The sequence below is a fragment of the Corythoichthys intestinalis genome, chromosome 13 (genome assembly GCF_030265065.1).
Source record: "Corythoichthys intestinalis isolate RoL2023-P3 chromosome 13, ASM3026506v1, whole genome shotgun sequence".
NCBI classification, from domain to species: domain Eukaryota; kingdom Metazoa; phylum Chordata; class Actinopteri; order Syngnathiformes; family Syngnathidae; genus Corythoichthys; species Corythoichthys intestinalis.
In genome coordinates, this window is record NC_080407.1 from 36,492,730 (window position 1) to 36,519,692 (window position 26,963).

At 41.2% G+C, this 26,963-nt stretch overlaps 2 protein-coding genes across 3 annotated transcripts in view; both read left to right on the plus strand.

The window, feature by feature from the left end:
• The first annotated feature begins 97 nt into the window (after window positions 1-97).
• On the plus strand, window positions 98-6,401 carry LOC130929034 (uncharacterized). Of its 2 annotated transcripts, XM_057855917.1 has the most exons (7): window positions 98-253; window positions 1,686-1,873; window positions 2,648-2,784; window positions 4,490-4,583; window positions 5,436-5,610; window positions 5,717-5,838; window positions 6,087-6,401. In XM_057855917.1, exons 2-7 carry the CDS (start codon window positions 1,826-1,828, stop codon window positions 6,399-6,401), a joined length of 891 nt encoding a protein of 296 aa, XP_057711900.1. In that variant the 5' UTR covers window positions 98-253; window positions 1,686-1,825. The 2 variants fall into 2 exon arrangements, with proteins under 2 accessions (XP_057711900.1, XP_057711898.1); XM_057855915.1 differs by lacking the exons at window positions 98-253; window positions 1,686-1,873; window positions 2,648-2,784; window positions 4,490-4,583 and adding an exon at window positions 5,126-5,322.
• Window positions 6,402-11,675: 5,274 nt separating this feature from the next.
• The window catches only part of LOC130929205 (zinc finger protein 37-like), a 58,341-nt gene continuing 43,053 nt past the window's right edge, over window positions 11,676-26,963 (plus strand). Inside the window, exon 1 of the mRNA XM_057856225.1 lies at window positions 11,676-11,970. Coding sequence (XP_057712208.1) covers window positions 11,964-11,970 — 7 coding nt within the window. The 5' untranslated portion in view covers window positions 11,676-11,963. The remainder of the gene's footprint in view (window positions 11,971-26,963) is intronic.

Sequence of the window (26,963 nt, forward strand, 5' to 3'; positions counted from 1 at the left end):
CATAATTTTAGAGATGCCTTTTTTTTTTTTTGAAGACTTCATCAAAAATGTAATCCAGCAATTTTTTACACTGTAACTATAATCTAATTAATCAAACCAGATTAGATTAGAAAAAGTGTTTAGTTACTTATTTTTTGTAAACTGATGATATAATCCTGATTATTTGTGATCTGTTGCTGCCCAACCCTACCAGTGGTGGAAGACGACAATCTTAAACTGACAGAGGTCAGTCCTGACAGCATTTCAGAGCAAGGTATGGCCATTATAAAATTTGTTGTAATCAATGCTCGAGGTCCCCTGCTTCACAAATATCGTCTGGATGAGACCCTTTTATGTCCCTGACTGTCTGACTACTGTCACAAATTAGATGAACAAAAATAATATTTATGCAAAAGACATGCATCCATTTGCAAAAACATTTTAAAAATGTGGGTTTGGTTTTGATTTTCCTGCGCTTGTTGCTCAGGTTGGGCGATATATTGAGGGTATTTGTCATAATCGAGGATGAATTAATGTGCAATATAGCAGATGACCGTATGGTCATGTTCCCAGTGGTCACTGCTTCGTGCCAGATTCTTAACCTCAAACAGCTATGAAGTGTATAGATCAGCTCAGATCGCAGTGTCATGATTACTGAACGGCTGTGTGTTCTTTGCTGCCACAGAAAAGAAATATAAAGTCCCTGTATGTGTAACTTTAGCTCAGCTCTTCACAGCAGAGCTGGTCCGTGAAAAGCTAACTTAGCGAGTTAGTAGCTACGAGCAATCATAATTTATTTATTTTTGTTTTGCTGTGGTGGAGGAAAAAAATCACATGAAAAAATGCAATCGATCATCTGATCACATTTGCTATGTTCCCAGCAACCTCCAGTTCCAAAGCGTATCTGGAAGACCTCTGGTTTTAGGGTGTCATCATTTCTTTAGCCTGACTCGTAGCAGCTAACTACTGGTAGATACCTCATTTTCTCAAGAGACACCTGTAAACATCCATCACACAGGCTACCCACAAGCCCACCTTCCTTAAATGGGAAGGCTCAGTTGATAACACACAGGTGCAGTGGTTTTGTAATTAAGTTCCATTTGTTAACAAAAGTACTAATACCCCATGTTGAAAATACTCGACTACAAGTAAAAGTTCTGTCTTTTAAACTTTACTAAGTTGAAAGTATGTATTATAACAAAATATACTGAAAGTGTCAAAAATAAATGTTACATTACTGGTATTGCTGTGAAGTGACGCCTGACAGTGTTTTACTATTATATCAGATGTTTTTGGAGTAATATTATTGCTCTTAAATGTGCATGATGCATTTTACAGCTGTAAATGTAATGTAAATGCTGTAAATGTAAGGTCATTTTTGCTACTTTATATTCTGTTGGGCAGTTTAGTCAATGGCAGTGCATAATATATTGTAAGATAATCATGTAATTGCACTATTCTAGAATTTACAATTTTTTATTTTAGAGAAAATATGTATATTGCGAAATAGCCTAAAAAAAGAATTGAGATATTGTTTTCCAGCCATATCGCCCAGCTTTACTCAAGTTGACAGTTTGCAATGTCAGAAATGTTGACATTCGCTAATTTTATTTGAAATCATCACTGTCACAAATAAATTCAACCAGTGGTTTTGCCACCCCCGAAGAGCACACTAATAACATGTCATACTTGTGTTTTTCCTTAAGATTTTTCTCCTTTACATCATTCAGCATCATCATCCTCCCTCACGGATACCCTCACATCATTTTCGTCAAGTGACAATGACCTTTCCTGTCAAAAAGAATGGAGCGTTCCCACAGTCAGAAATAAATCCAGTTCTGAAGTCATGAACAGGTCTACCACAGATGTTTCTGACTCAGAAGCTGCAAAAGAGGTACTTGAGAGCAGCAGATGTCATTTAAAATTTGGCTAAACATCTTTAATAAAGTGTCAAACTAAATTGAGAGCATTGAGATATTTAGAATTGTAAATTTTAGATTGAAAAATTGAGGAAACGTCATTAAATTAGGAAATAAACATGAACCCAGCGTTTGACTGTTGAATAACTATATTGTGTAACTATTCTTTCCATATATGTGTATTTACATTATTCATATACATCGACTGGTCATTTCTCTTCTGCGAGGCAAGTAGTGTAGATGATTGATAGGTAGTAGTTAAAATAGGGTTAAACAACTAATTGAAATCACAATATGGCCTGCTGCAATTTTTAAAACATAGGTGCAATATATGTTAGAGGAGAAATGCATGTCAAAATTGAGTCATAATCATGTTTGCATTTCAAATAAAATCAGAATGATATAAAATATCACAAATCATATTGCAATTGCAACATCAGTCAAAAATAGTCACAATTTGGTGTTTTTTTTTTTTTTTTTTTTTTTTGGGACGTTCAGCTCTAGTTGAATCCAGACTATATTTTTGACTTTCCGCCTGACCAGTTATCAAAGAAAATGGTTTTGCCCTTGGTGCTATATGTGATTTCTTTTGTTTTGGAGAACTGTTGTGTTTTTTTTTTTTATTTCCTTTGATGCAGTGAATTACTTTTATTCTTAGTTTGAAGAGATAATTGATGGTATATTGTTAAAATGATCGTATCCTGGAAGACTGAATTGTAAACTGTGAACTTTTTGTGTTATGTGAGTAGATGGTAAAAAATGCTTTGCTCAGGAAACCTGGAGGTGAGGATGTCATTGATGAGTACAAGTCACAAAATTCGCTGAGCCAACGCACCCGGAGACAGCTTGTTAACATATTGACTAGCCATATGACTGAAAATCATGGGTAAGTGTTGCTTGACTAAATTGTTAATTTTAACCCATTTCAGACTGAAAGGCTTTATATTAAGAAAGAATTTAACGAATTTTCAAAATGCATGACATTGAATTAACAATGCTGGGACCCTACAGTCATTAGTGGGGCACTTGAATTGTCTGTTTTTGTATTTCAAGAGTTTGGCCATGACTTGTTCTGTATTAGAGGTGCAGTGGGGCAAATAAGTATTTAGTCAACCACTAATTGTGCAAGTTCTCCCACTTGAAAATGTTAAAGAGGCCTGTAATTGTCAACATGGTTAAACCTCAACCATGAGAGACAGAGTGTGGAGGAAAAAAACAACTGAAAATGACATTGTTTGATTATTAAATAATCTATTTGCAAATCATGGTGGAAAATAAGTATTTGGTCAATACCAAAACTTTGTTATGTACCCTTTGTTGGCAATAACGGAGGCCAAACGTTTTCTGTAACTCTTGACAAGCTTTTCACACACTGTTGCTGGTATTTTGGCCCATTCCTCCATGCAGATCTCCTCTAGAGCAGTGATATTTTGGGGCTGCCGTTGGGCAACATGGACATTCAACTCCCTCCACAGATTTTCCATGGGGTTGAGATCTGGGAGACTGGCTAGGCCACTCCAGGACCTTGAAATGCTTCTTACGAAGCCACTCCTTTTATTGCCCTGGCTGTGTGTTTGGGATCATTGTCATGCTGAAAGACCCAGCCACGTCTCATCTTCAATGCCCTTGCTGATGGAAGGAGATTTTCACTCAAAATCTGTCGATACATAGCCCCATTCATTCTTTCCTTTACACAGATCAGTCGCCCTGGTCCCTTTGCAGAAAAACAGCCCCAAAGCATGATGTTTACACCCCCCTGCTTCACAGTAGATATGGTGCAATTCAGTATTCTTTTTCCTCCAAACAAGAGAACCTGTGTTTCTACCAAAAATTTCTATTTTGGTTTCATCTGACCATAACACATTCTCCCAATCCTCTTCTGGATCATTCAAATGCTCTCTAGCGAACAGCAGACGGGCCTGGACGTGTACTTTCTTCAGCAGGGGGACACGTCTGGCAGTGCAGGATTTGAGTCCCTGGCGGCACATTGTGTTATTGATAGTAGCCTTTGTCACTGTGGTCCCAGCTCTCTGTGTAGGTCATTCACTAGGTCCCCCCGTGTGGTTCTGGGATTTTTGCTCCCCGTTCTTGTTATCATTTTGATGCCACAGGGTGAGAAGGGATTTGAAAGTCCGTGTTGCCCAACGACAGCCCCAAAACATCACTTGTCTAGAGGAGATCTGCATCGAGGAATGGGCCAAAATACCAGCAACAGTGTGTGAAAAGCTTGTGAAGAGTTACAGAAAACGTTTGGCCTCTGTTATTGCCAACAAAGGGTACAAAACAAAGTATTGAGATGAACTTTTGGTATTGACCAAATACTTATTTTCCACCACGATTTGCAAATAAATTCTTTAAAAATCACACTGTGATTTTCTGTTTTTTTTTTTTTTCACATTGTCTCTCATGGTTGAGGTTTACCCATGTTGACAATTACAGGCCTCTCTAATATTTTCAAGTGGGAGAACTTGCACAATTAGTGGTTGACTAAATACTTAATTACCCCACTGTATTATGAGGTAACTTCTTTTGGTTTTTGGTCCTGTATAAATTAAACTGACTTAAAATCAATTATTGTCTGTGTTCTAAAGGCGGATGCCTTCCCGTAAGCAGAAGGAGAAGTATGCCCTGGGAATTGTTGCACTCTTTCCCTCGCTGAAGGATCCTTTTTCTCCGAAAGGCTATGTAAGTTTTTAAAAAAGGGTTACTTCCAAAAAACACTTATTTTACAGACTAGAGTGGAATTTTAGTTGACATGATTGATAGTTACATACTTAAACAGTGGTGAAATTTCTACATTATTTTCTCTGTAGTTCTTCATAAAAATGCCACACCTTAGTACCCCTAAATGATTGAAACTGTGGAGTATGCTATAAAGTTCAATTTGGCCATGAAGATGCAAAATAACAATTACATCAATGAAATTATGCCCAGTTGCAATCAGAATGACTAGGTTTAATAGGATATTACACATGAATTAGAGAATGGCAAAACTATTACTTCAGTAAATGTCCTTTATCTTCACAGTGCACTTCTGCAAGATAAATGAGTAATAGACCTTTGTAATGATTTTTAAAAATTCTTCTAACAGGAGCATTTCTATGATGGGGAAAAAGGCACTGGATATTTAGCATGGCGCCTCAAGACCATGTTCAGGAATACCGAAAAACGGCCAGCCAAGGCAGCCACAGTGGCTCAAACACCAGGACCAAAGCGCCAGAAATTAGCAGACACATTGCCAGAGCAGCTTGATGGAGATGCCTGCAGGGAAGCTATTTCATTTCTTGTTCACTCTCCTGATGAAGCAAGTGTGTTTCAGAAGATGAAGGTGACCTTGAAACATCGCCAGGACTTAGTGCATGATCCCCAGAGAACCACAGATGTCTTTCAAACATTCCCACGTTTTTTGGATGTCAAAGGACTGGTGAGTTGTACATTTTTTCTTGTTTTGAACTTTTTTTGTTTTGGTTTTACGTAAGCAATGAACAATCCACTGACCATTGGCTTGATGTATTTGCATGCATGTATGATTACCAGCTGAATCAAGACTTCCTGCTGCTGTTTGGAGCTGAAACAGCCTCCAAGATGCTTGAAAAGTGGGACACAGCATTTAGGCCCAAAGTTATCAAAGAGGCCAAACAACTGACTCAGTCAACTGAGCTGTCCCGACTTATGAAAGCTGCTGAGAAACTCACAGACAATGATGACACCAGTAAGCTACATGACATGCCTGGTTTATATTCCCAGTAGCTAGTGCTATTTACTTTGTGCATTTTAAGTAGAAACTAATGTGTTTTGCCTCATTTTCCTCCTGATAGACTGGGACAGTGACATGGCTACTCTGCTGCTCCTTCTCCATCTCTTGCCACCCACAGCTGGACGGAAGAGGGTCAAGATAAGTCCCAGTGATGCAGTGGACAAACTGGTACACTTTCACAAGGTATGTATCTCTCATCTGTTAAAATCCAACAAGCCAGTTTTACAGTTAGTTTAACTCAATTAGAAACAACTTGCAAATGCATTTTCCCCCCAGAGATATAGGCAAAAAGAGAGAGGACTATTTTGAATGTCTTTAGGTTTAGAAATTCAGCTTTTCTGGTGTCGTACAGACCCAAGTATGAAGTGAGCAGTTGAAAACTTCCTAGTTTAAGATGTTCATGGTATTATTGTTGTTACTGTGTTTTCTAGTCATGCTGCAGCATCGATGAACACCTGCGAAGAGGAGGGGGTAAACAACCATATATCCTTGCTGCTGGCCGAACCCAAAACAGGATTGACACTTTCTACATCGTCGTGGACAAACGGCTCATCCCTTGCCAAGCTACCAGCTCGTTGGGTGCTTTTGATGAACTCTTTAAATCCCACTACGTGTTCAACCTGTCGTTTGATGAGTCTCTGGTCCAGCTCTACACTTTTGTGCAGACAACCATCTATAACATTGATGTTACCACAACAGACGAGTCCCCAAGAATTCGTGAGTTGCGTGCAAAACTCATCAACTAAAACGTTGAAAAAACGTATAAGTATTTCATTTGTCAAGCTGTGCATGTTCTCTGCCAGTCCTTGATAACTCATCTAAGAATTGAACACAGTTTCTATCCCAGCACCAGGTTTAAGTTGGTTTGTTCACAAGATCGTTGTAGGCGTCAGTTTTCAACATATTCAGGTTTCAAAAAACATTTAGTTAGTGCTCATGAGAAGGATTCTTGTCAAAGTGGTGATGCAGCAAACTCTGTGTCATTTCAAGGCAATTTTCACAGTCTCCAAGTTGCTGGAACAAGTGCCGTGCAGAGCCCAGAAGCTGGGTGTTTTGAGGACAATGGATCAGGTCAAAGAAGCAAAGTAAATACAAAAAATATTTGCACTTCAATTATTGCTAAACTCCAAGGAAGTGGTATGGCAAATAGTGCTGTTTCAGCAATAGTTAGTGATTTAGAAGAATTTGCTACTGAACTGCACTCCCAAGTTAAACATGAAACACTGTCTGCTGTCCCTCAAAATGATCCCGTAAGAGCTACATTGGAAAAAAGTCTTGATAATTTTGAAAACCCATTTGTTAGCTTTAATACAGAAACAAAAAGAATGAAATACTTCAGCCAGAAATGGGGGATTGTCGAGCCAGTAGAAAAAAATTTAGGAGTTCGATTTGATACGAGACGAAATAAACAAACAGGTACTTATGATCAAGTCCCAGTACATGACACTTTTGTTTACATTCCAATTTTGGAAACAATGAAATTCATTTGTCGCAATTCTGATATTTGTAAACTGCTTGGGGGACCTCGTATATCAAGAACTGACACATACGAAGACTTTTGTGATGGAACTTATTTTAAGGCACATCCATTGTTCTCTAAACAACAGGCTTCGTTACAAATTCAGTTGTACTATGACGACTTTGAAACAGCTAACCCACTGGGTTCAAAACGTGGTGTCCACAAAATAGGTGCTCTCTATTTTGTCCTCAGAAATCTGCCACCAAAGTTTAATTCTGCTGTGATGAATATACATTTGGTTGCACTATTTCATTCTGAAGATGTGAAAAAATACAGCTTTGATCCTATTCTGCAGCCACTGATTGATGACATCAAAAAACTTGAGTGTCATGGCCTTGATTTGCCCTTCTCCACTGAAAAAGTCCATGGCACTATATGTCAGATAACTGGGGACAACTTGGGGATGCATGCAATTCTGGGTTTTACAGAGTCTTTTAGTGGACGTTATTTCTGCCGTCTGTGTTTGATTGAAAAAGATGATGCTCAGAATGTTAACAGTGAGGATGACCCCAAGATAATCTTGCGTGGAAAAGAGCTATTTCAAAGGCACTGCAATGAGTTGCAGTCAGACCCACAGAAGCTATCTGTGTTTGGTTTAAAAAAGAACTCGACTATTAACAGCCTGCAGTTCTTTCATGTTTGTCACAATTTTTCTTTGGACATTATGCATGACATTCTTGAAGGAGTGGCTCAGTATGAGCTAAAGTTACTGTTTGAGTATCTGTCGGAAAATCTTTTGTCAAAACCTGATTTGCTGTCTAGAATTTTTGCCTTTGACTATGGGTACGTGGAGCGCAAAAATCGTCCTACAAGGATTAACTTGGACAGTAGTGGCAACAATATAGGACTCAATTCCATTCAGACTCTTTGTCTTGTAAGAAATGTCCCTTTGCTCTTTGGTGACATTGTGCCAGAAGGAAACCAAAACTGGATTTTGCTGCTGCTTTTACTGCAGATTATCAACATCATATTTTCTCCGTCTATTTCACTAGGCCAGGGGTTTTCAACCCAGTCCTCAAGGCACACTGTGGGTCCTGGTTTTTGTTCCAGCCGATCCAGCAGAGACAGTTGAACCAATGAGGCTTCTGCTAAAACAAGCCACACCTGACTGCAATCAACTGATTGCACTTGTAAAACACCAGATTGGGGAAAAAGTGTTGTCATCTTGTTTGGTAAGAATGAAATCCTGCACCCACAGTGTGCCTTAGTGGAATAGGTTGGGGACCCCTGCACTAGGCATGACTATACATTTAAAGCATTTAATAATTGAACATCATGATTTGTTCAAACAACTGTATCCAGATAGAAATCTGATCCCAAAACATCACTTTATGATTCACTATCCAGCTTGCATCAGAAAAATTGGACCTCTAATACATATGTGGAGCATGAGATTTGAGGCGAAACACAGGGTTTTCAAAAACACCCTCAAAAACTTCAAGAACATCACTAAATTTCTCGCAAAAAAACATCAGATGTCCATAGCATATAATTGGGAGACATCTTCAAACCATATTGAGTATGGACCCTTGAAATCATTTGATTTGGACGATGAGGACAATAGTGGCATGTTTACCCAGGCCCTGCATATTGAGTCTGTACCGCAAGACATCTACTCTACTAACTGGGTAACTGTTAGTGGGACGGAGTACAGGACAGGACTGATAATTTGCACTGAGACTGAGCATGAGATGCCCATGTTTGGCAGAATAAAAAAGATACTTGTTGTCAACAGTGTTATCCACTTCCTGGTGAACAAGCTTGTGGTGGATCATTTCAGTGAGCATTTTCATGCTTACCAAGTATTTGAGAGTGATGAGAAATATGTGCTCAAAGCAGAGAGTCTTGCAGTATTTAAGCCTTTTGACTTGCAAAGAGCTTATGGTGGAGATGGGAGTCTCTATATTGTACCATTATTTTCTTTGTAAATGTGCACATATAGTTAAGTTGGGCCAAATCCCCACGGTGCTGAGATGTTGTTTTTTGTTTTTGTCCTGAATAAATAAAAAGATTAAATGATACATTTGTTATATGGATTATTTATACTCGATACCTGTTAAGTTGTGGATCAACACTTTTAAACTTCTGTAAGCACGGATGGTAAAGACATTCACAGCATGATAATGTTCATAACTGTTTCTGTGGCCTTGCAGGTGACTAGAAGCATTTTCAGATTTGGTGAAAATATACTTTTTCTCGTATTATAGTGATAAACACTCAAAAGATATAAACTTTCTTGTCATAAATCAACACAATAAATATTTAAAATTAACACTCCTAGTGAAAGGAAATAACACAATTTAAAGTTTAAAATACACTTTTATGTGTCACAAAACAAAACAATGAATGTTTAAAATTAACACTCATAGTGAAAAAGAGTAACACAATATAGTGTTAAAAGTACACTTTTATGTGTCACAAAACAGGACAATGAAAGTTGAAAATTAACACTCATAGTGAAAAAGAGTAACACAATATAGTGTTAAAAGTACACTTTTATGTGTCACAAAACAGCACAATGAATGTTAAAAATTAACACTCATAGTGAGAAGGAGTAACACAATAGTGTTAAAAGTACACTTTCATGTGCTATTAAACCACACTGACAGTGTCACATACCTAACACTATTAAAGAGTTAAATATTTACACTTTCCAAAGTGTAAATTTAACTCAAAATCTGTGAGAATTATATAAACTCAGAAAAAGTGTTGATTTTACCTCTATGCGAGTTGAATTAACACTCATGATTTTGCTGTGTGGTCACAGAATTCAACAGCCCCCAACAGCCAGCTTCACATTACCTATTTCCAAATAAGGTTAAGTCTGACTTGGCCATAAGGCAGGACTAGGCTGCCTATTGGCTCTGACCACATCTGTTAACACAAATATATACGGGACAAGAAGGGGGGTGAGACACTTTCACGGAGGCCGTATCCGTGAAATGTCCTGGCCGGTCAGTATTTCCTCAATAAATGTATTTGAACATTTTCTGTAACTCTAGAATTGTGTGCCGTTCACTTCCTGTTTTTTCCACGAGAATAAAAGAACCTGAGAAAAGAGAAATCGTCTGACAGTTTTTACACGACTATTTTTCTTCAATTGTTGGCAATATTCGGCACGTTTTACACTGAAAAAATCAAGCGGCTTAACAATGAGATTGGGGTCTAATGTCTTTAAGTGGCGTCTTAATTGATTTGGCTTCTTGCTGTCTGCTATAATTATTTTTAGACACAGTAAACAGTGGTCTTTCATCATCACCCACTGTATTAAAAGTCAAAGCTAAAAGGCAAACGGCACGAAAAAAGCGCATTCACGGCGGCCGAGGTAGAACCGTAGGTGAGGGCAGTCGTCGTGACGATCCCAAGCCGAAAATGGCACTTCTCGGGCGGCGACGTGAGAACCGGACAAGACAGTGGGTCGCTGCGTGAGTGAGTCCGGTCGGAAAACGGCTTTCGAAAACGGCGGGGGCACACTGCTCTTCATATCTGTTGTCTGTGTGTGCTGAGTGCTCTTCCTTAGTTCAAAAATACTGCGCGCACTCTGAAAATGAGAGCGCCACTGCCACCTACTGAGTGGATGTGCAAGTACACTTTATTCCAGTACGGCAAAAAAAAAAAACCCACATAAAACATGTTCCCCGAGGTCACATGCGCCCCCCCTGGCATTGCTCTGCGCACCCCCCCAGGGGGGCGCGCCCCACTATTTGAGAAGTACTGTGTTACAGGCATGTTGTAATATATAGACTAAATGCACCACACCTACGCCGTCTATCACGGTGCGGTAATACCTGAAAGGGAAACGCAACAGAAAACAAAGTGCGGGTCCTGAGTAGAGCGGAAGGGAAATCCATTATTGGGGGCTACATACAAAAGAGGTGGCAAGGGTATTGGGAAGCACAAGAAACGGGGAGACATTTATTCTCAATACAGTCACAGGTGGGTGTGGGAAGGAGATTGGGGAGAAGCAGAAGGGAGGAGGTGGTGTTGAGTCGAATGAGGATAGGGCACACGGGGCTAAATGATTCGTTGCATAGGATAGGAAAACACAAAGATGGGAAATGTAAACACTGTGGGGAGCGTGAAACGGTTGAACACATTCTAATGGTATGTGGGAAGTATGGAGAGCAGAGGGATCGGTTCAGAATGGTGCTGGACCTGGCAGAAGAGACATTTGGGATGGGAAATGTTCTGCAGATGAAAAGGGCCAATATTCAAAAAGGGCTAATAAAGTTTCTCAGGGACACAGGGCTGTTGGACAGGATATAGGAAGAGGGTAATTCATTAGTATTTAATTTGGCTGTTAGTATTACATTTATCCAATTTTTTGGCTCGGGTTTTGTCTACACTCTGGGTGTGTTTCACTGGTTGTCAGGAGGGATTACTTTTAGTCTGTAACTGCCTGATCTCGTGCTAAACCGTCGGTCCAGTAGGTGGCGGCAATGCCCCACGGCACCGAGGGGTAAACTGCCAATAAACAAAAAGAATAAGAATAAGAAGAATAAAGTGCGGCTGGCTTGAACAAAACGCGGCTCAGTTCACCGCAGTGACCTAAGCCAACTTTTCCTCTCTACTTGGCCCCACGATGTACGGTGATCTATTGAAAGGTGGCAGAAATTTTCGGACACGCCAAGAATCCGTTCAATCTCGCTTCTGCTTCGAGTCGTTACGGTCCACGTTGAAACTTCGAGGCCTGCTTAGGTTAGCCGAGCCTAGTTAACCCGCTAACAAAGAGAACAACAACGCACCTGGAATCGAAACGTTGCCGAGCAAGCAAACATCAAATCCCAAAATGTCAGGTGAGTAAATTGACTTTTGACTCAATTGTCTCGAAAATATTATAAGTACATTACAATTCGAATGTTTATAATGACACGCAAAACCGCATTTGTGGTTTTTAAAGTCGAAAGGAAAATGATATTCTGTCTATCTTTACTGTTTTTGTTTGTGATCGTCTTACTAATTATAATGTGATGTTAAGTACTTTAATTCAATAGCGTAAGTTTGGTCTCAATGTCGGTAGGGACAATATAACCTTAAGGTGCCTATGACCGCAAAAAGCGTGTTTTTTTTTTTTTTTTTCATATTTTCCATAGTATTTTATGCTCCTGAATGAAATGGACCGCTTGGATGTGTGTGGAAGCGATCGCTATATTATAGGGCTGTCAAACGATTAAAATTTTTAATCCAGTTAATCACATCTTAAAAATTAATTGTAATTAATCGCAATTCAAACCATCTCTAAAATATGCCATATTTTTTTGTACATTATTGTTGGAATGGAAAGATAAGACACAAGACGGACATAAACATTCAACATACTGTACATAAGTACTGTATTTGTTTATTATAACAAGAAATCCACAAGATGGCATTAACATTATGAACATTTATGTGTATTTTGCATAGCTTATTTGATTGGGAATGCCCGTTCTCTTTGCATTGAGCGCTTTTCTTTTTGTGAACATTATTTTTTTGAGATTTTTTTTGGTGCTTTCACGAAATACTGTAGCGACTTAACTGTTCGGCCCAAATGCATGATGGGAAGTTTGCAACCATGACTGTCAGTAGTAGCTGCAAATGGTATACAATATGTTCTGCGTTGTGTTCAATTAAGCGTGTTAAGAAAAAGATAGTCTCTTGCTTCGCCCAAATGCTCGATGGGAAGTTGAGCTACCATGAATATTAGAAGTGGCTGCCAAACCTTAAGCCAGGGGTCCCCAAACCTTTTCCTGTGAGGGCCACATAACTCAGAAAGCCACAATCAAACCCTTTCTGTATTCTTCACGGAAAAAAGTAAATGAAATAAAAATAATAATATAATAACACTGTTAATTACATAGATAATAACCAAATAACCCTCTCTGGGTTCTTCACAGAAAAAAGCCAGGAGATAAATAAGACTATAGACCCTACCCACCGACGTCACAAAATCACGTGCTCGCTGTATGGTTCTGCCCCCTTGTCCGTCATTTTGTGTCTGTATTATCAATGGTCTCAATTGATCGAGCAATTTATAATGCATTTCATGGAAGACCCGGTGCTTTCGGATGCCGTAAACTCACTTGATGCGTTGCATAAAAGGCGTTATGGTGAAAAGCTTCAGTTTATCCATTCGCCAGATCCATATTTGATGCCTAAATCGATGTTTTTCGACCCGCTGTCTCCGCCGTATTTGCCTGATATCTGCTAGCTACCCTGATATGTACAACTATCTTGTCCACACAAAATCAGTCTATTCTCACGAAAGTTTGAAAAACTTTAAGAGCTTGGAGGCTTATAAATACTTCGTTGCTGGTTGGGTGAAACAGGTCCTCGTCCACGAAAATTCGGCAGGAATCTAGCTTGTGCTTGGAAAGGTGAGTTACGAAATTTTCAATTCAAAATCTTTTGTTATTGCCAACATCCACTGTCAAGTCTAATGTATTTCATGTCGTTTGTCAATGGAGTTAGGGCTTTTAATGTTTATATGGTTTAGCGATAGCACTCTCACTACATACATACGTGTATGTTGTCGGCGATTAGCCTAGCAATGATCTTAATTGTGGTTGTCAGCCCAAAACCCTCTAAATATATATTAAATGCATCTTACCAGATATAAAATGACTACTACATAATCTGTGGTAATCGTTTGGAGCCCAGTTTTCTCGTCGAATTGTAGCAGCCCATCTCGCTCTCTTCTCTCCGGGTCTCTCGGAATCCGGTAGAACTTCAAGTCTCTCCCTCTTCTCTGTTATTGCAACCGACCGCCACACACGCCTTCACCATTTTGATTATTAATGTTAACGAGCAGAAAAACACGTCGTAAATAGGAGGAATGTACGTAGCTGTAACAGGTAAACATGATGTGTTGACGGAAAATTGGGCAGCACCAGTCAGGAGGAAGGAGTTGTGACGTCACGTGGGTAGGGTCTATTGGGGAGAAAAAAAAAATTTAAATGCTCTCTGGTATTGTTCAGGGGGCCGGACCAAATGTGGAGGCAGGCCGTATCTGGCCCGCGGGCCGTAGTTTGGCTTAAGCCAATAAAAGGCGCGGTCCAATGAATGCCTGTGTCCACTTGCATTTCTCTGCCTTTTCGATCTCTGTGCTAAAACGGCGTCATTGTAAACTGTTTGAGGCAACTCATGAACGGGTCATTCCGTCCATGCGTTAATTGCGTCAAATATTTTAACGTGATTAATTTAAAAAATTAATTACGACCCGTTAACGCGATAAATTTGACAGCCTTACTATATTTATTTAGTTTTTAATCCCGCGCCATGAAAATGAGTGATTTCTGGCTCGAGGTGAGAAAGAGGGCGCTGTGACATGTACGGTTGAACGAGTCCTCTTCACTGTCCAGCTGTACTGTTGTATGAGAAGGACTAAGGATTCAGCTGATTTTGCGGATTAATTCGTTTATTTTTTTCATCACGCCAGCCGAACGGCTGCAGGTAAATTTTTCGGCACCAGGTAGAGGAGTGTTCGCCTTTTTGGAGTTTCAAATGGTTCCCATTCACTGGTGGATATTGGCCAAAACAAGCCCTACTACTGTTGTACCATTGGACTTACGAGGAAGTGAGTAAACAGAGTGTTTTGTATTATGTCAAATACTGGGATCATTTTAATACGTAGGTGGCTTACATTTTGTGCCTGACATGCTCCTTGTCAACTCGGCCAACGACACTACCAGCTTGTCGCACATCCCCCTGCCGGGAGAGCACTATACTTAAGCCTGTCGCAATATGCAATAATTCCATTTATCGCGCGATATATAAAAATGAAGGCGGTAATTTTTCCGCTGCGATTTATCGCCTCGCGTGCACGTGCGTGCGCGCGTGCGGCAGACGTGCTGTTAAAAGTTCGGATTCCTTGTTACCAACTGCGCAAAATGCATCTTCGTTCCAAGTCCGGCAAAAACTAGTACCGAGCCAATCGTTCCCATTATATCCTGTTGTTCAATGTATACCGGCCGCATCAGTGCTCCGGAGTGACTGTGGACCATCTACAGCGCGCCGGTGTCATTGATGTGTGGGCGCTCCCGTCAGGAGTGACATTTCACGCGGGTGGCTGTTTTTCGGCACAACGCCGGATATTTACAACGAAGTCCGCCAAAACATTGTTACCGACTAGGCTGCTACGAACAACCTCGCTTTGACAATAAATAGCTGATTGAAATTAAGAGCGCTGTGTCATATGCTGGTGTTGTGTAGTAATGAGCAGACGTGACTTCAGCGGCGCTTGTTAACTTTTTTAATGCGCGCACACACTAGATATCATGAAATGGCGCACTAGATGTGCTACGTCCCATGCCATTGGCTACGTGAGCACAGAGTGATTATGGGTTACGTAGTCCATATACTACATCGATGAATTCTAAACTGTCGTGACTGAATGGAAGTTAGGAAGGCCAAATCATTCCATACTAGTGACTACAGATAATGTTGCAAATATTGTTAATTCAGTACGTGACACAGATGGATTCGGACCACAAATAGGATGTCTTGCTCATGTAGTAAACCTAGCTGCTAAGAAAGCTGTAGCAATCAACAGTGTGCCTGGCCTCACTTTACAAATAGTAAAGATTGTTCTCAGCACTTTTGTACAAACATTTTTCAGATCAGTAAGAAGTAAGCACATACAGTAAATATTATGCACTAAAATGCATGTTTATATGATGGCAATTAAATTTTTGCTCGCTAGCAAAAAAAAAAAAAAAAACGAAACAAAAAATTATATTGTTATATTTTTTTACGGAGCATTAAATGTATTGAATCTGATCGAAAATCGTGACCCCCGTATCAAAAATCGTACCGAACCGTGACTTAACTGTATCGTTGCATCCCTATGGAACACCATTGCAGAAGCTATGACGGGGAAAAGTTTTCATTTGCCTAAATGCTTAAGTTATTAAGTGCAATTATTTTTTCTCTTTTTTAAATTTTTTTTAACACATTTTATTTATTCTGTGGTGTTGTGCGGTATCAATATTGTTGTTTTTTATTGTTGTTATTGTAAATTGGTTAAAAAAAATTGGGGGGGGCGCAATAATATCGCATATCGCAATAATTTATGAGAATAATTATCGCACACTAATATTTGTTATCGCGACAGGCTTAACTATACTCGGCTTGTTCCCCTCTTCATGTGTCCGGTGTTCTGTCAAATTTTCCACCAAGATCAGAAATTGCAACTTTGTGTTTAAAAATGCTGCGAATACTGCGATTACAAAGTAAACACTTAAAATTTTCTTTAAATAAAGGACTACTTGTAACTAGAGATGTCCCGATCACGTCATTTTCAAAGTATCGGAGTCGGCAAAAAAATATCAGCCATGCCTTTTTTTAATATTTATATATATATATATATATATATATATACATATATATATATATATATAATTTTTTAAATTAAATCGTTTTCTAATTGTATTTAACGTTACAAACATAATATGTTACACTCATCCAGAGTCTTTAGTTTAGGTTTAAGGTAGGGTTACCATATTTATCTCGATAACGGCAGTCGTTAATTTTTAAAAAAAAAAAGTATGTTAAAATCTTTAACGCAATTAACCCTTGTGTGCAGATTTTTTTTTGCGACACATAGGAAAAAACGTTCCAATTTGGAACGTTGCTTTGAAGTGTAATATCAAAGTCATTTCTGAATATTTTTTTACTTGCGACCACTGAAAATGTTCAGTGGCATCAGACCTATCCATATATATATAGTTTTTATTTATTTATTTATTTTTGATGCCCTCTATGGACAATAAAAGCAATATTGTGCTAAGAGCAAAAGTAACTGTAATCTGCATATATATAAAAAACACATTCAAACTGGAATATTCAATATGGACAAATTAGAGCCTTCGATATGCGAATAAATCATAACATTAAACATTTTTTGGAACGCAACATTTTTGGAACGCAACATTTTTAACTTTTTTGCGACACATAGGAAAAAACGTTCCATTTTGGAACGTTGCTTTGAAGTGTAGTATCAAAGTCATTTCTGAATATTTTTTTACTGGCGGCCACTCAAAATGTTCAGTGGCATCAGACCTATCCTGTCATATCTGTATGCCTTCTCAGTTGTTTTCTCTTTCCAGCAACTGATTCAGCTGGATGGGCGGGGCCGTGGCCGCACACCTGTGGCGCATTAGGAGCGCTCATTATTTAAGGACTCCTGTCACCGTCTGCGAGTGTCGGACTATTGCATTTGCTTGTTACGGCTTTGCTTACTTCTGTGTGCTCATCGTCACCCTTGGTGCTTCCCGACATTCTTCGATCGTGTTCTGGTTTGATCTCATTTACTTTTGTGTTGTATTGGGATTTTGTAATTGTAATTTTGTACTGTTGTATTCACGCCGTTTTAGCGTGCTCTCTCAGTTGTATTTTCTTACCCGCGTTACTTAGCGTGCTCTCTCAGTTGTATTTTCTTACTCGCGTTTTAGCGTGCTCTCTCAGTTGTATTTTCTTACCCGCGTTACTTAGCGTGCTCTCTCAGTTGTATTTTCTTACCCGCGTTACTTAGCGTGCTCTCTCAGTTGTATTTTCTTACTCGCGTTACTTAGCGTGCTCCCTTTGTTGTACTCATTAAATACTAAATTCGCTCTCTGATCTCCTGGTCTGTGTTTTGGATCCACATTAACGGCTTGCCGTTCGTAACAGAATAGTCCGACCATGGATCCCACAGACTCCGAGGCTATTCGCCATGCGCTTGCCGGTCATGGCCATATGATCAGCAAGCATGAACAATCATTAAATGAATTACTGACCGTGATCACCGCGCTAACCACTAGAATCGAAAATATGGTCCCACCTGCTCAGTCCGGTGGTGTTGATAACGCAGCCGCGGCGCCCGATCACTCCGCCCCGCCTCCGGTTGTTCCACCGTCTTCTTTTCGGGAGCCGGTGTTGCCACACCCAGATCGTTATGAGGGAGAACCCGGCGCTTGCCAACAATTTTTGCACAAGTGTTCCCTTGTATTTGACCAACAGCCGTATACATTCGCGAGTGACAGGTCCCGTGTAGCGTATACTATGAGTCTCCTCGCCGGTAAAGCGGCAACTTGGGCAATGGCGGTAAGCAACGCTAATCCCGCAATCCGTCAGTCATTCGAGACTTTTAAAACAGAGTTTGTGAGGGTTTTTGATCACCCGGTTAGAGGCAAGGAGGCAGGCAGCCGCCTGCTGGATTTTTTTCAAGGCGATCTTAGCATGGCGGACTACTCCATTCGTTTTCGAATTTTGGCCGCGGAGTGCGGTTACGACGAGGCTGCGCTGTGTGGAATTTTTCGACGGGGGCTGTCGTCTGCGGTGAAAGACGAGCTGGCGGCCCGGGAGGATTCTTCGGGCTTGGAAGAACTGATTTCTTTGCCCGTGAAATTGGACAATCGACTGAAGGAGCGCGAGCGGGAACGAGCCTTGGAGCAGCGGGGTCGTCGTGGGTCGTCGTTGCAGAACGGCCCAGCAGCGCTGCGTGCGGACGGCTTCGTCGGATCACCATCTGCCTCTACGCCGACGTGGAGCCCGGTCCTGACGGCGGAGGAGCCAATGCAACTCTGTGGCGGTCGTCTTTCTGCGGAGGAGCGACGGAGACGGATGAAGGCAGGCTTATGTCTTTACTGCGGCTTGCCGGGGCACCACGTCGCCACCTGTGACGCGATCCCTTCACGTCGTCCTGGATCTTCGGCTCCTGGGGTTCCCCTCGCCCGAGGGGGGACCAGGTTCGTACATAATGGCAATCAGTCGAATGAATTGCCTCGCAGCGAGTTGAATGAACTAAAACAAACTCGAGCTGAAATGAGACTGCAATTGCCGGGAGAAGTTTCGCATGGTGGGGTTCAAGTTAAGTTTACTGCTCTAATTGATTCGGGGGCAGATGACTGTTTTATGGACCAGAGTGTTGTTGACGCTCTTAAATGTCCATTAATAAGACTTGCTAGACCTAAAAGGGTTTTAGATCTCGATGGGCGACCCCTGGCGGACGTGAAATTTATTACGCCCCCGCTCAAAATAAAGTTGTCCGGGAATCATTTTGAGGCCCGTAGCTTTTTGGTTATGCTGTGCAAATCTGCTCCCGTCGTGCTGGGGATCTCTTGGTTAAAAGTGCATAATCCTAATATCGATTGGGCAAAGACTCAAATAATTGCTTGGAGTACGTTTTGTTATGCACATTGTTTACGTTCGGCGTGTCTACTTCCCGGTGAAGCAAAAATGGCTACCGAGCCAGTTAATTTGAAGAATGTTCCCGTCGAGTATCATGACCTCCAGCGTGTATTTAGTAAAGAGCATGCTAGTACCCTGCCACCGCACCGACCTTACGACTGTGCCATTGAATTGCTGCCCAATGCCCCACTACCCAGCTCGCGCTTATACCAAGTCTCTAAACCGGAGCAGGAAGCTATGAGGGAATACATCTCCTCTTCCTTGGCTTCAGGCCTCATTCGCCCTTCGTCTTCTCCTTTGGGGGCGGGGTTTTTCTTCATTGGCAAGAAGGATGGGGGTCTTAGACCGTGCATCGACTATCGGGGTCTCAACGATATTACTGTTAAAAATAAATACCCGCTACCGTTGTTGGATTCGGCTTTCGCGCCGTTAAAATCAGCCACCATTTTCACCAAATTAGGCTTGCGTAGCGCTTACCACTTGGTCAGGATTCGTGAAGGAGACGAGTGGAAAACCGCTTTTAAAACCCCGCTTGGGCATTTTGAATACTTGGTCATGCCTTTCGGTCTAACAAATGCACCTGCAGTGTTCCAAAGCCTCATCAATGATGTATTGCGTGACATGCTAAATGTGTTCTGTTTTGTTTATTTGGACGACATCTTAATTTTCTCCAGAAGCTTGCAGGAACATCGCCAACATGTCCGCATAGTTCTGCAAAGACTTTTGGAAAACCGGTTGTTCGTTAAGGCCGAGAAATGTGAGTTTCACTGTGAGTCAATGCAGTTTCTTGGCTTTATCGTGGAGAAAGGGCAGCTAAGGCCTGATCCGGCAAAAATTCAGGCGGTGGCAGAGTGGCCCACCCCCACTTCACGTAAGCACTTACAACGTTTCCTCGGGTTTGCTAACTTTTACAGACGTTTTATCCGCAATTATAGTATGAGGGCCGAGCCCCTCACCAGGTTAACCTCTAACAAGCGGCCATTTGTTTGGTCCTCGGCGGCAGAGGCCGCATTTTTAAGCCTTAAACGAGCGTTTACGAGCTCACCTGTCCTTGTTCATGCCGACTCCGATCTTCCTTTTGTTGTCGAGGTAGATGCGTCGAGTTCCGGAGTGGGGGCCATCCTGTCCCAGAGGTCTACAGTCGACCAGAGGCTGCACCCCTGTGCTTTCTACTCCCGCCGCCTCAGCCCTGCCGAGGCAAATTATGATGTCGGCAACCGGGAGCTGCTCGCTATAGTCCAGGCATTGCAGGAATGGAGGCACTGGTTGGAGGGCACCGAGGTACCGTTCCAGATACTAACAGACCATAAGAACTTGGAATACCTTCGTGCTGCCAAGCGCCTCAACTCACGCCAGGCCCGCTGGGCATTGTTCCTGACCCGTTTCAACTTCCTGATTACTTACCGTCCAGGGTCAAGGAACGGGAAGCCCGATGCGCTGTCAAGGATCCATGAGCCGGTTGAGGAGGGGCCATCAGAGGAGTCTGTTGTTCCTGGGAATCTGATCGTTGGCGCCCTACGATGGGAAGTTGAACGTCTTGTGGAGGAAGCCCTACGAGGTGTTAGGGTGCCTGGGGGCTGCCCTGCCAGCAAGTTATTCGTCCCAGTTGCTCAACGTGCAGGAGTGCTGAAGTGGGGCCACTCCTCAAAGTTTGCCTGCCACCCGGGGGTGTCCCGCACATTCTTCCTCGTGTCCCAGAGGTTTTGGTGGCCAGGCATGCGCAAGGACGTCATGGACTATGTCTCCGCTTGTTCCATCTGCACTCGGGGCAAGCCAGTCCATCGTGCTCCAGCGGGCTTACTCCATCCATTGCCTGTTCCAGCTCGCCCCTGGTCACATGTGGCGCTCGATTTTGTCACTGGTCTTCCACGATCCAGGGGTTATTCGGTCATCTTGACGGTGGTGGACCGGTTCTCCAAGATGGCACATTTCATCGCACTCCCCAAGTTGCCTTCAGCCCTGGAAACCGCCGACCTGCTGGTAACCCATGTATTTCGTGCTCATGGCATCCCGTGTGACCTTGTCTCAGATAGAGGGCCCCAGTTTGTCTCACGAGTCTGGGGAGCGTTCTGCAAAGCTTTGGGGGCCACGTCAAGCAAGTCTTCAGGTTACCATCCACAATCCAATGGACAGACGGAACGGGCCAACCAGGAGCTGGAGGCCGCCCTCCGTTGTGTTTGTGAACTGCATCCGGCTTCCTGGTCGTCACACCTCCCTTGGGTGGAGTATGCACATAACACCCTCGTTTGCTCTGCCACTGGGAGGTCACCATTCATGACTGCATACGGGTTCCAGCCTCCACTGTTTCCTTCCCAAGAAGCCGAGGTCGTCGTGCCGTCTGTACAGGTGCACCTGCGGAGGGCGCATAGGGTCTGGAGAGACGCAAGGGCTGCACTAGTCCGAACGGCGGCCCGCAACCGGCGGATAGCTGATCGCCACCGACGGCCCGCTCCAGTCTATCGCCCAGGCCAGATGGTCTGGCTTTCGACGCGGGATTTGCACCTGGCTGGGACTTCAAGAAAACTGGGCCCTCGGTTCGTGGGTCCTTTTGCGGTTGACGCGGTGGTGAACCCTGTGACTGTCAGGCTGAAGCTTCCCGGCTCGATGAAGGTTCATCCAGTTTTCCACGTCTCTCTGCTCAAGCCGGTCTCCACCTGTCCCCTGAACCCTCCATCAGTGCCTCCTCCTGCTCCTCGCGTGATCGACGGTGGGCCGGATTACACGGTGCGTGCCATTCTTGATTCTAGGAGGAGGGGTAGGGGGGTGCAGTACCTGGTCGACTGGGAAGGTTATGGCCCTGAGGAGCGCCAATGGGTCCCCCGCTCCTGGATCCTCGATCCGTCGCTTCTGCGGGATTTCCACTCCCTTCATCCCTCGAAACCAGGTGGTCCGCCAGGGGGCGTCCGTTGAGGGGGGGGTTCTGTCATATCTGTATGCCTTCTCAGTTGTTTTCTCTTTCCAGCAACTGATTCAGCTGGATGGGCGGGGCCGTGGCCGCACACCTGTGGCGCATTAGGAGCGCTCATTATTTAAGGACTCCCGTCACCGTCTGCGAGTGTCGGACTATTGCATTTGCTTGTTACGGCTTTGCTTACTTCTGTGTGCTCATCGTCACCCTTGGTGCTTCCCGACATTCTTCGATCGTGTTCTGGTTTGATCTCATTTACTTTTGTGTTTTATTGGGATTTTGTAATTGTAATTTTGTACTGTTGTATTCACGCCGTTTTAGCGTGCTCTCTCAGTTGTATTTTCTTACCCGCGTTACTTAGCGTGCTCTCTCAGTTGTATTTTCTTACTCGCGTTTTAGCGTGCTCTCTCAGTTGTATTTTCTTACCCGCGTTACTTAGCGTGCTCTCTCAGTTGTATTTTCTTACCCGCGTTACTTAGCGTGCTCTCTCAGTTGTATTTTCTTACTCGCGTTACTTAGCGTGCTCCCTTTGTTGTACTCATTAAATACTAAATTCGCTCTCTGATCTCCTGGTCTGTGTTTTGGATCCACATTAACGGCTTGCCGTTCGTAACATATCCATACATATAGTTTTTATTTATTTATTTATTTTTGATGCCCTCTATGGACAATAAAAGCAATATTGTGCTAAGAGCAAAAGTAACTGTCATCTGCATATATATAAAAAACAAATTCAAATTGGAATATTCAATATGGACAAACTAGAGCCTTCGACATATTAATAAATCATAACATCAAAATTTTTTTGGAATGCAACATTTTTGGAACGCAACATTTTCAAATTTTTTGCGACACATAGGAAAAAACGTTCCATTTTGGAACGTTGCTTTGAAGTGTAGTATCAAAGTCATTTCTGAATATTTTTTTACTTGCGACCACTCAAAATGTTCAGTGGCATCAGACCTATCCATATATATATATATAGTTTTTATTTATTTATTTATTTTTGATGCCCTCTATGGACAATAAAAGCAATATTGTGCTAAGAGCAAAAGTAACTGTCATCTGCATATATATAAAAAACAAATTCAAATTGGAATATTCAATATGGACAAACTAGAGCCTTCGATATATTAATAAATCATAACATCAAAATTTTTTTGGAACGCAACATTTTTGGAACGCAGCATTTTCAAATTTTTTGCGACACATAGGAAAAAATGTTCCATTTTGGAACGTTGCTTTGAAGTGTAGTATCAAAGTCATTTCTGAATATTTTTTTACTTGCGACCACTCAAAATGTTCAGTGGCATCAGACCTATCCATACCTATATAGTTTTTATTTATTTATTTATTTTTGATGCCCTCTATGGACAATAAAAACAATATTGTGCTAAGAGCAAAAGTACCTGTCATCTGCATATATATAAAAAACACATTCAAATTGGAATATTCAATATGGACAAATTAGAGCCTTCGATATGCGAATAAATCATAACATACATTTTTTTGGGGAGCAAAACATTTTTTTACAATGGCATTATCAAATTGTTTGCGACACGTAGGAAAAAAGTCTCCAAAATGGGACGTTGCTTTGAAGTGTATTATCTAAGTCATTTCTGAATATTTTTTTTACATCGGACCACTTAAAAATCTTCAATGGCATCAGATCTATCCATACATATATAGTTTTTATTTATTCATTTATTTAAATTTGATGTCCTCTATGGACAATAAAAGCAATAAAAAGCAGTATTGTGTTATGGGTAAAAGTAACTGTCATCTGCATAAATATATAAAAAAAAAAAACACATTCAAATTGGATTATTCAATATATAATATAAGTTAGAGCCTTCAATATGTTAATAAATCATAACATAATTTTTTTTTGGAGCACAACATTTTTTGACAATGGCATTTTTAAATTCTTTGGGACACGTAGGAATTTTTTTTGGATGATATCTCCCAAACCGCTACGCTAAATGTTGAATTGTGTCCTATTCTAGTAATTACATTTGGAAATTTGGCTCTGTAACATTTGGTTTGAGCGCAATCCTCAAAATGAATTTTGAAATCCATATTGACCTACCTAGGCGGAAATAAGTGCGATATGGAAGATAAATGTAATATTGACATCTCGAAAACCGCTGCGCAGAAGTGAACCAAACTTCACCAAATGTTGAATTGTGTCATATTCTAGTAATTACATTTGGAAAGTTGGTTCTAGGACATTTGGTTTGTGCGCAATCCTCAAAATCAGTTCCAAAAGCCATAGTCACCTCTTTAGCACGAGATCAGTGCACTTTGGAAGAGAAATTTAATTTTGATAATATCTCCCAAACCGCTGCGCAGAAGTGAACCAAAGTTCACCAAATGTTGAATTTTGTCATATTCTAGTAATTACACTTGGAAATTTGATTCTAGGACATTTGGTTTGTGCGCAATCCCCAAATTAATTTTGAAATCCATATTGACCTCCTTAGGCGGAAACAAGTGCGATATGGGAGAAAAATGTAATATTGATTATAACTCCCAAACCGCTGCGCAGAAGTGAACCAAGCTTCACTAAATGTTGAATTGTGTCATATTCCAGTAATTATATTTGGAAATTTGGCTCTGGGACATTTGGTTTGGACGCAATCCTCAAAATGAGCTCCGAAAGCCATACTGAGGATATCTCCCAAACCGCTGCTTTGATGTGCTTTTTGAAGTTGCGCGCACACTCAAATATTCATGATTGAGCGTTCAAATAGATATGCATGCGTGTGCACGTGCACGCTCGGGCAGACACACATGCACGCGCGGACACCCTGAATATGTTCATACCGACACACAAACACATAGTAAGTATTGCTATCTTAGTAACAGACCTATTGTCAAATCTTTCTCGCATACATGCGCGCGCGCGCACATACACTCATCACATGCTCATACTCACGTGCACGTCACTGGTATTGCATTCACACACGCCAGCAGGCCTGAGCTTTCGATCCAACCATGCTTTATTGCTTTGGTATCAGAATGGTGTCATATCACAGCACAAACGTCAGTGCAACCAAAAATGATAAATAGCTCTGTAGCGGCATGTAGTGTATTATGGCGTTTATGACTCTCAAGGTAAAAAAAAATTAGTTTTCACATGTAGTTCAACCGCCTGTGAAGGGATGCATTGGGTAATTGCGGGAAATGCACTGAACACATCAGGGGTACAGTGTATCAAAAATACATGTAAAATTAGCATTTATAATGGGTGTATATGGGAAAATAGTCTCTAGCGCCATCTGGTGTATTATGGCGTTTATAACTCTCAAGTCAAAAAAAATAGTTTTCACATGTAGTTCAACCGCCTGTGAAGGGATACAAAAAAAGGACTGTTTTTCCTGTGCGTGCTAATAAAATGTATTCCCACATATAATTATGACAATAATAATTTTGACATGCTTGAAAAAGAACTTAACATTTTTTGGACAATTGGATACCATTACAGTGATTCTCAATGGTTTTTCATGTGCTCTCTTTGATGTAAATCTTGCTAAAACACAAAAGTCCCAAAATGGGACGTTTTTCCCACAAGGGGTAATGCATGCGCTGCGCGACCCACTCACGCATTGTCGCTCAATCTGTAATGGCACCGTTTTACCTATATAGAGAGATAAAAGGCAGCGTATAATGAGTAGAGTGAATTTTGGCAGCGTTTGGAGCCTTTTTTTAATTTGCTAAAGCCTTACAATCCCTCTCCCTATGATTAGAAATATCATGGGAAGCAATGTGGGGAAGCAAGGTAGGAAATGATCTTTTTCTTAACACTAGGGCTGTCCCAAACGACTAATTTTCTCCCGATTATTCAGCCGACTATTTTTACGATTAGTCGACTAATGTAATAATTAATTTTGTTTTTTTTGTTTACTAATTTAGCAATGAGATTTTTGTTGACTCTTATCAATTCACCAAAAACATATTGGAACATTTAAATTATTTATTAAAGTACAAATAAACACGTAAATAACAATAATAAATCACAAATAAACAATGAGTTCAAATGCTGATAGAATTAAGTAGTGTAGCATCCCGATTGAAAAGATGGTCTCTTAAACTGATGGTTTACAACTTTTATTCCATCCTTGATGTAATCACACTGTAAGAGCTACGGTGCATACAAATAAAACAACACAATTAGAAATTAACAAAAACTTTTTACCTTTTTCCTTTTAAACCTTATATATATATCAATGAATTTGACAAACTCTCCCTTGAGTGCAATCACTGTATATACTGTATATATGTATGACCTTTTAACCTTATATAATTTTCTATACCATAAAATAAACCATAACATGAAATAAACCTTTCAGTTAGCATTAAGAACAATACTAATAGCACTTATAGGCCCATTGTAAATGAAACATTAATATTTAGTAAGGCGACAGCACACTCTGGTGTACAAAAAATGAAAAAAACAAAAAAAAATTACAAACTGGGTGACGGCGGTTGAGGTGTTTATTCACGGCCGACGTGCAGCCAAGCTTGGCATTGAAGAGACAGGACAGAAGAGTGTCCCCTCCTTTGCTTCTTTGAAATAAGTCAATGTTTTGAACACTTTGGTGCGCTTTTTTTGGCTTTGTGCCGCTTTCCCCGCTTGCATACAGAGCATCCGACATTCTAAACTTTCCACGCATATATTTTTTTAACCCTTCATTAACGATTTACGTCATCGATGACGTCGACTAGTCGGTA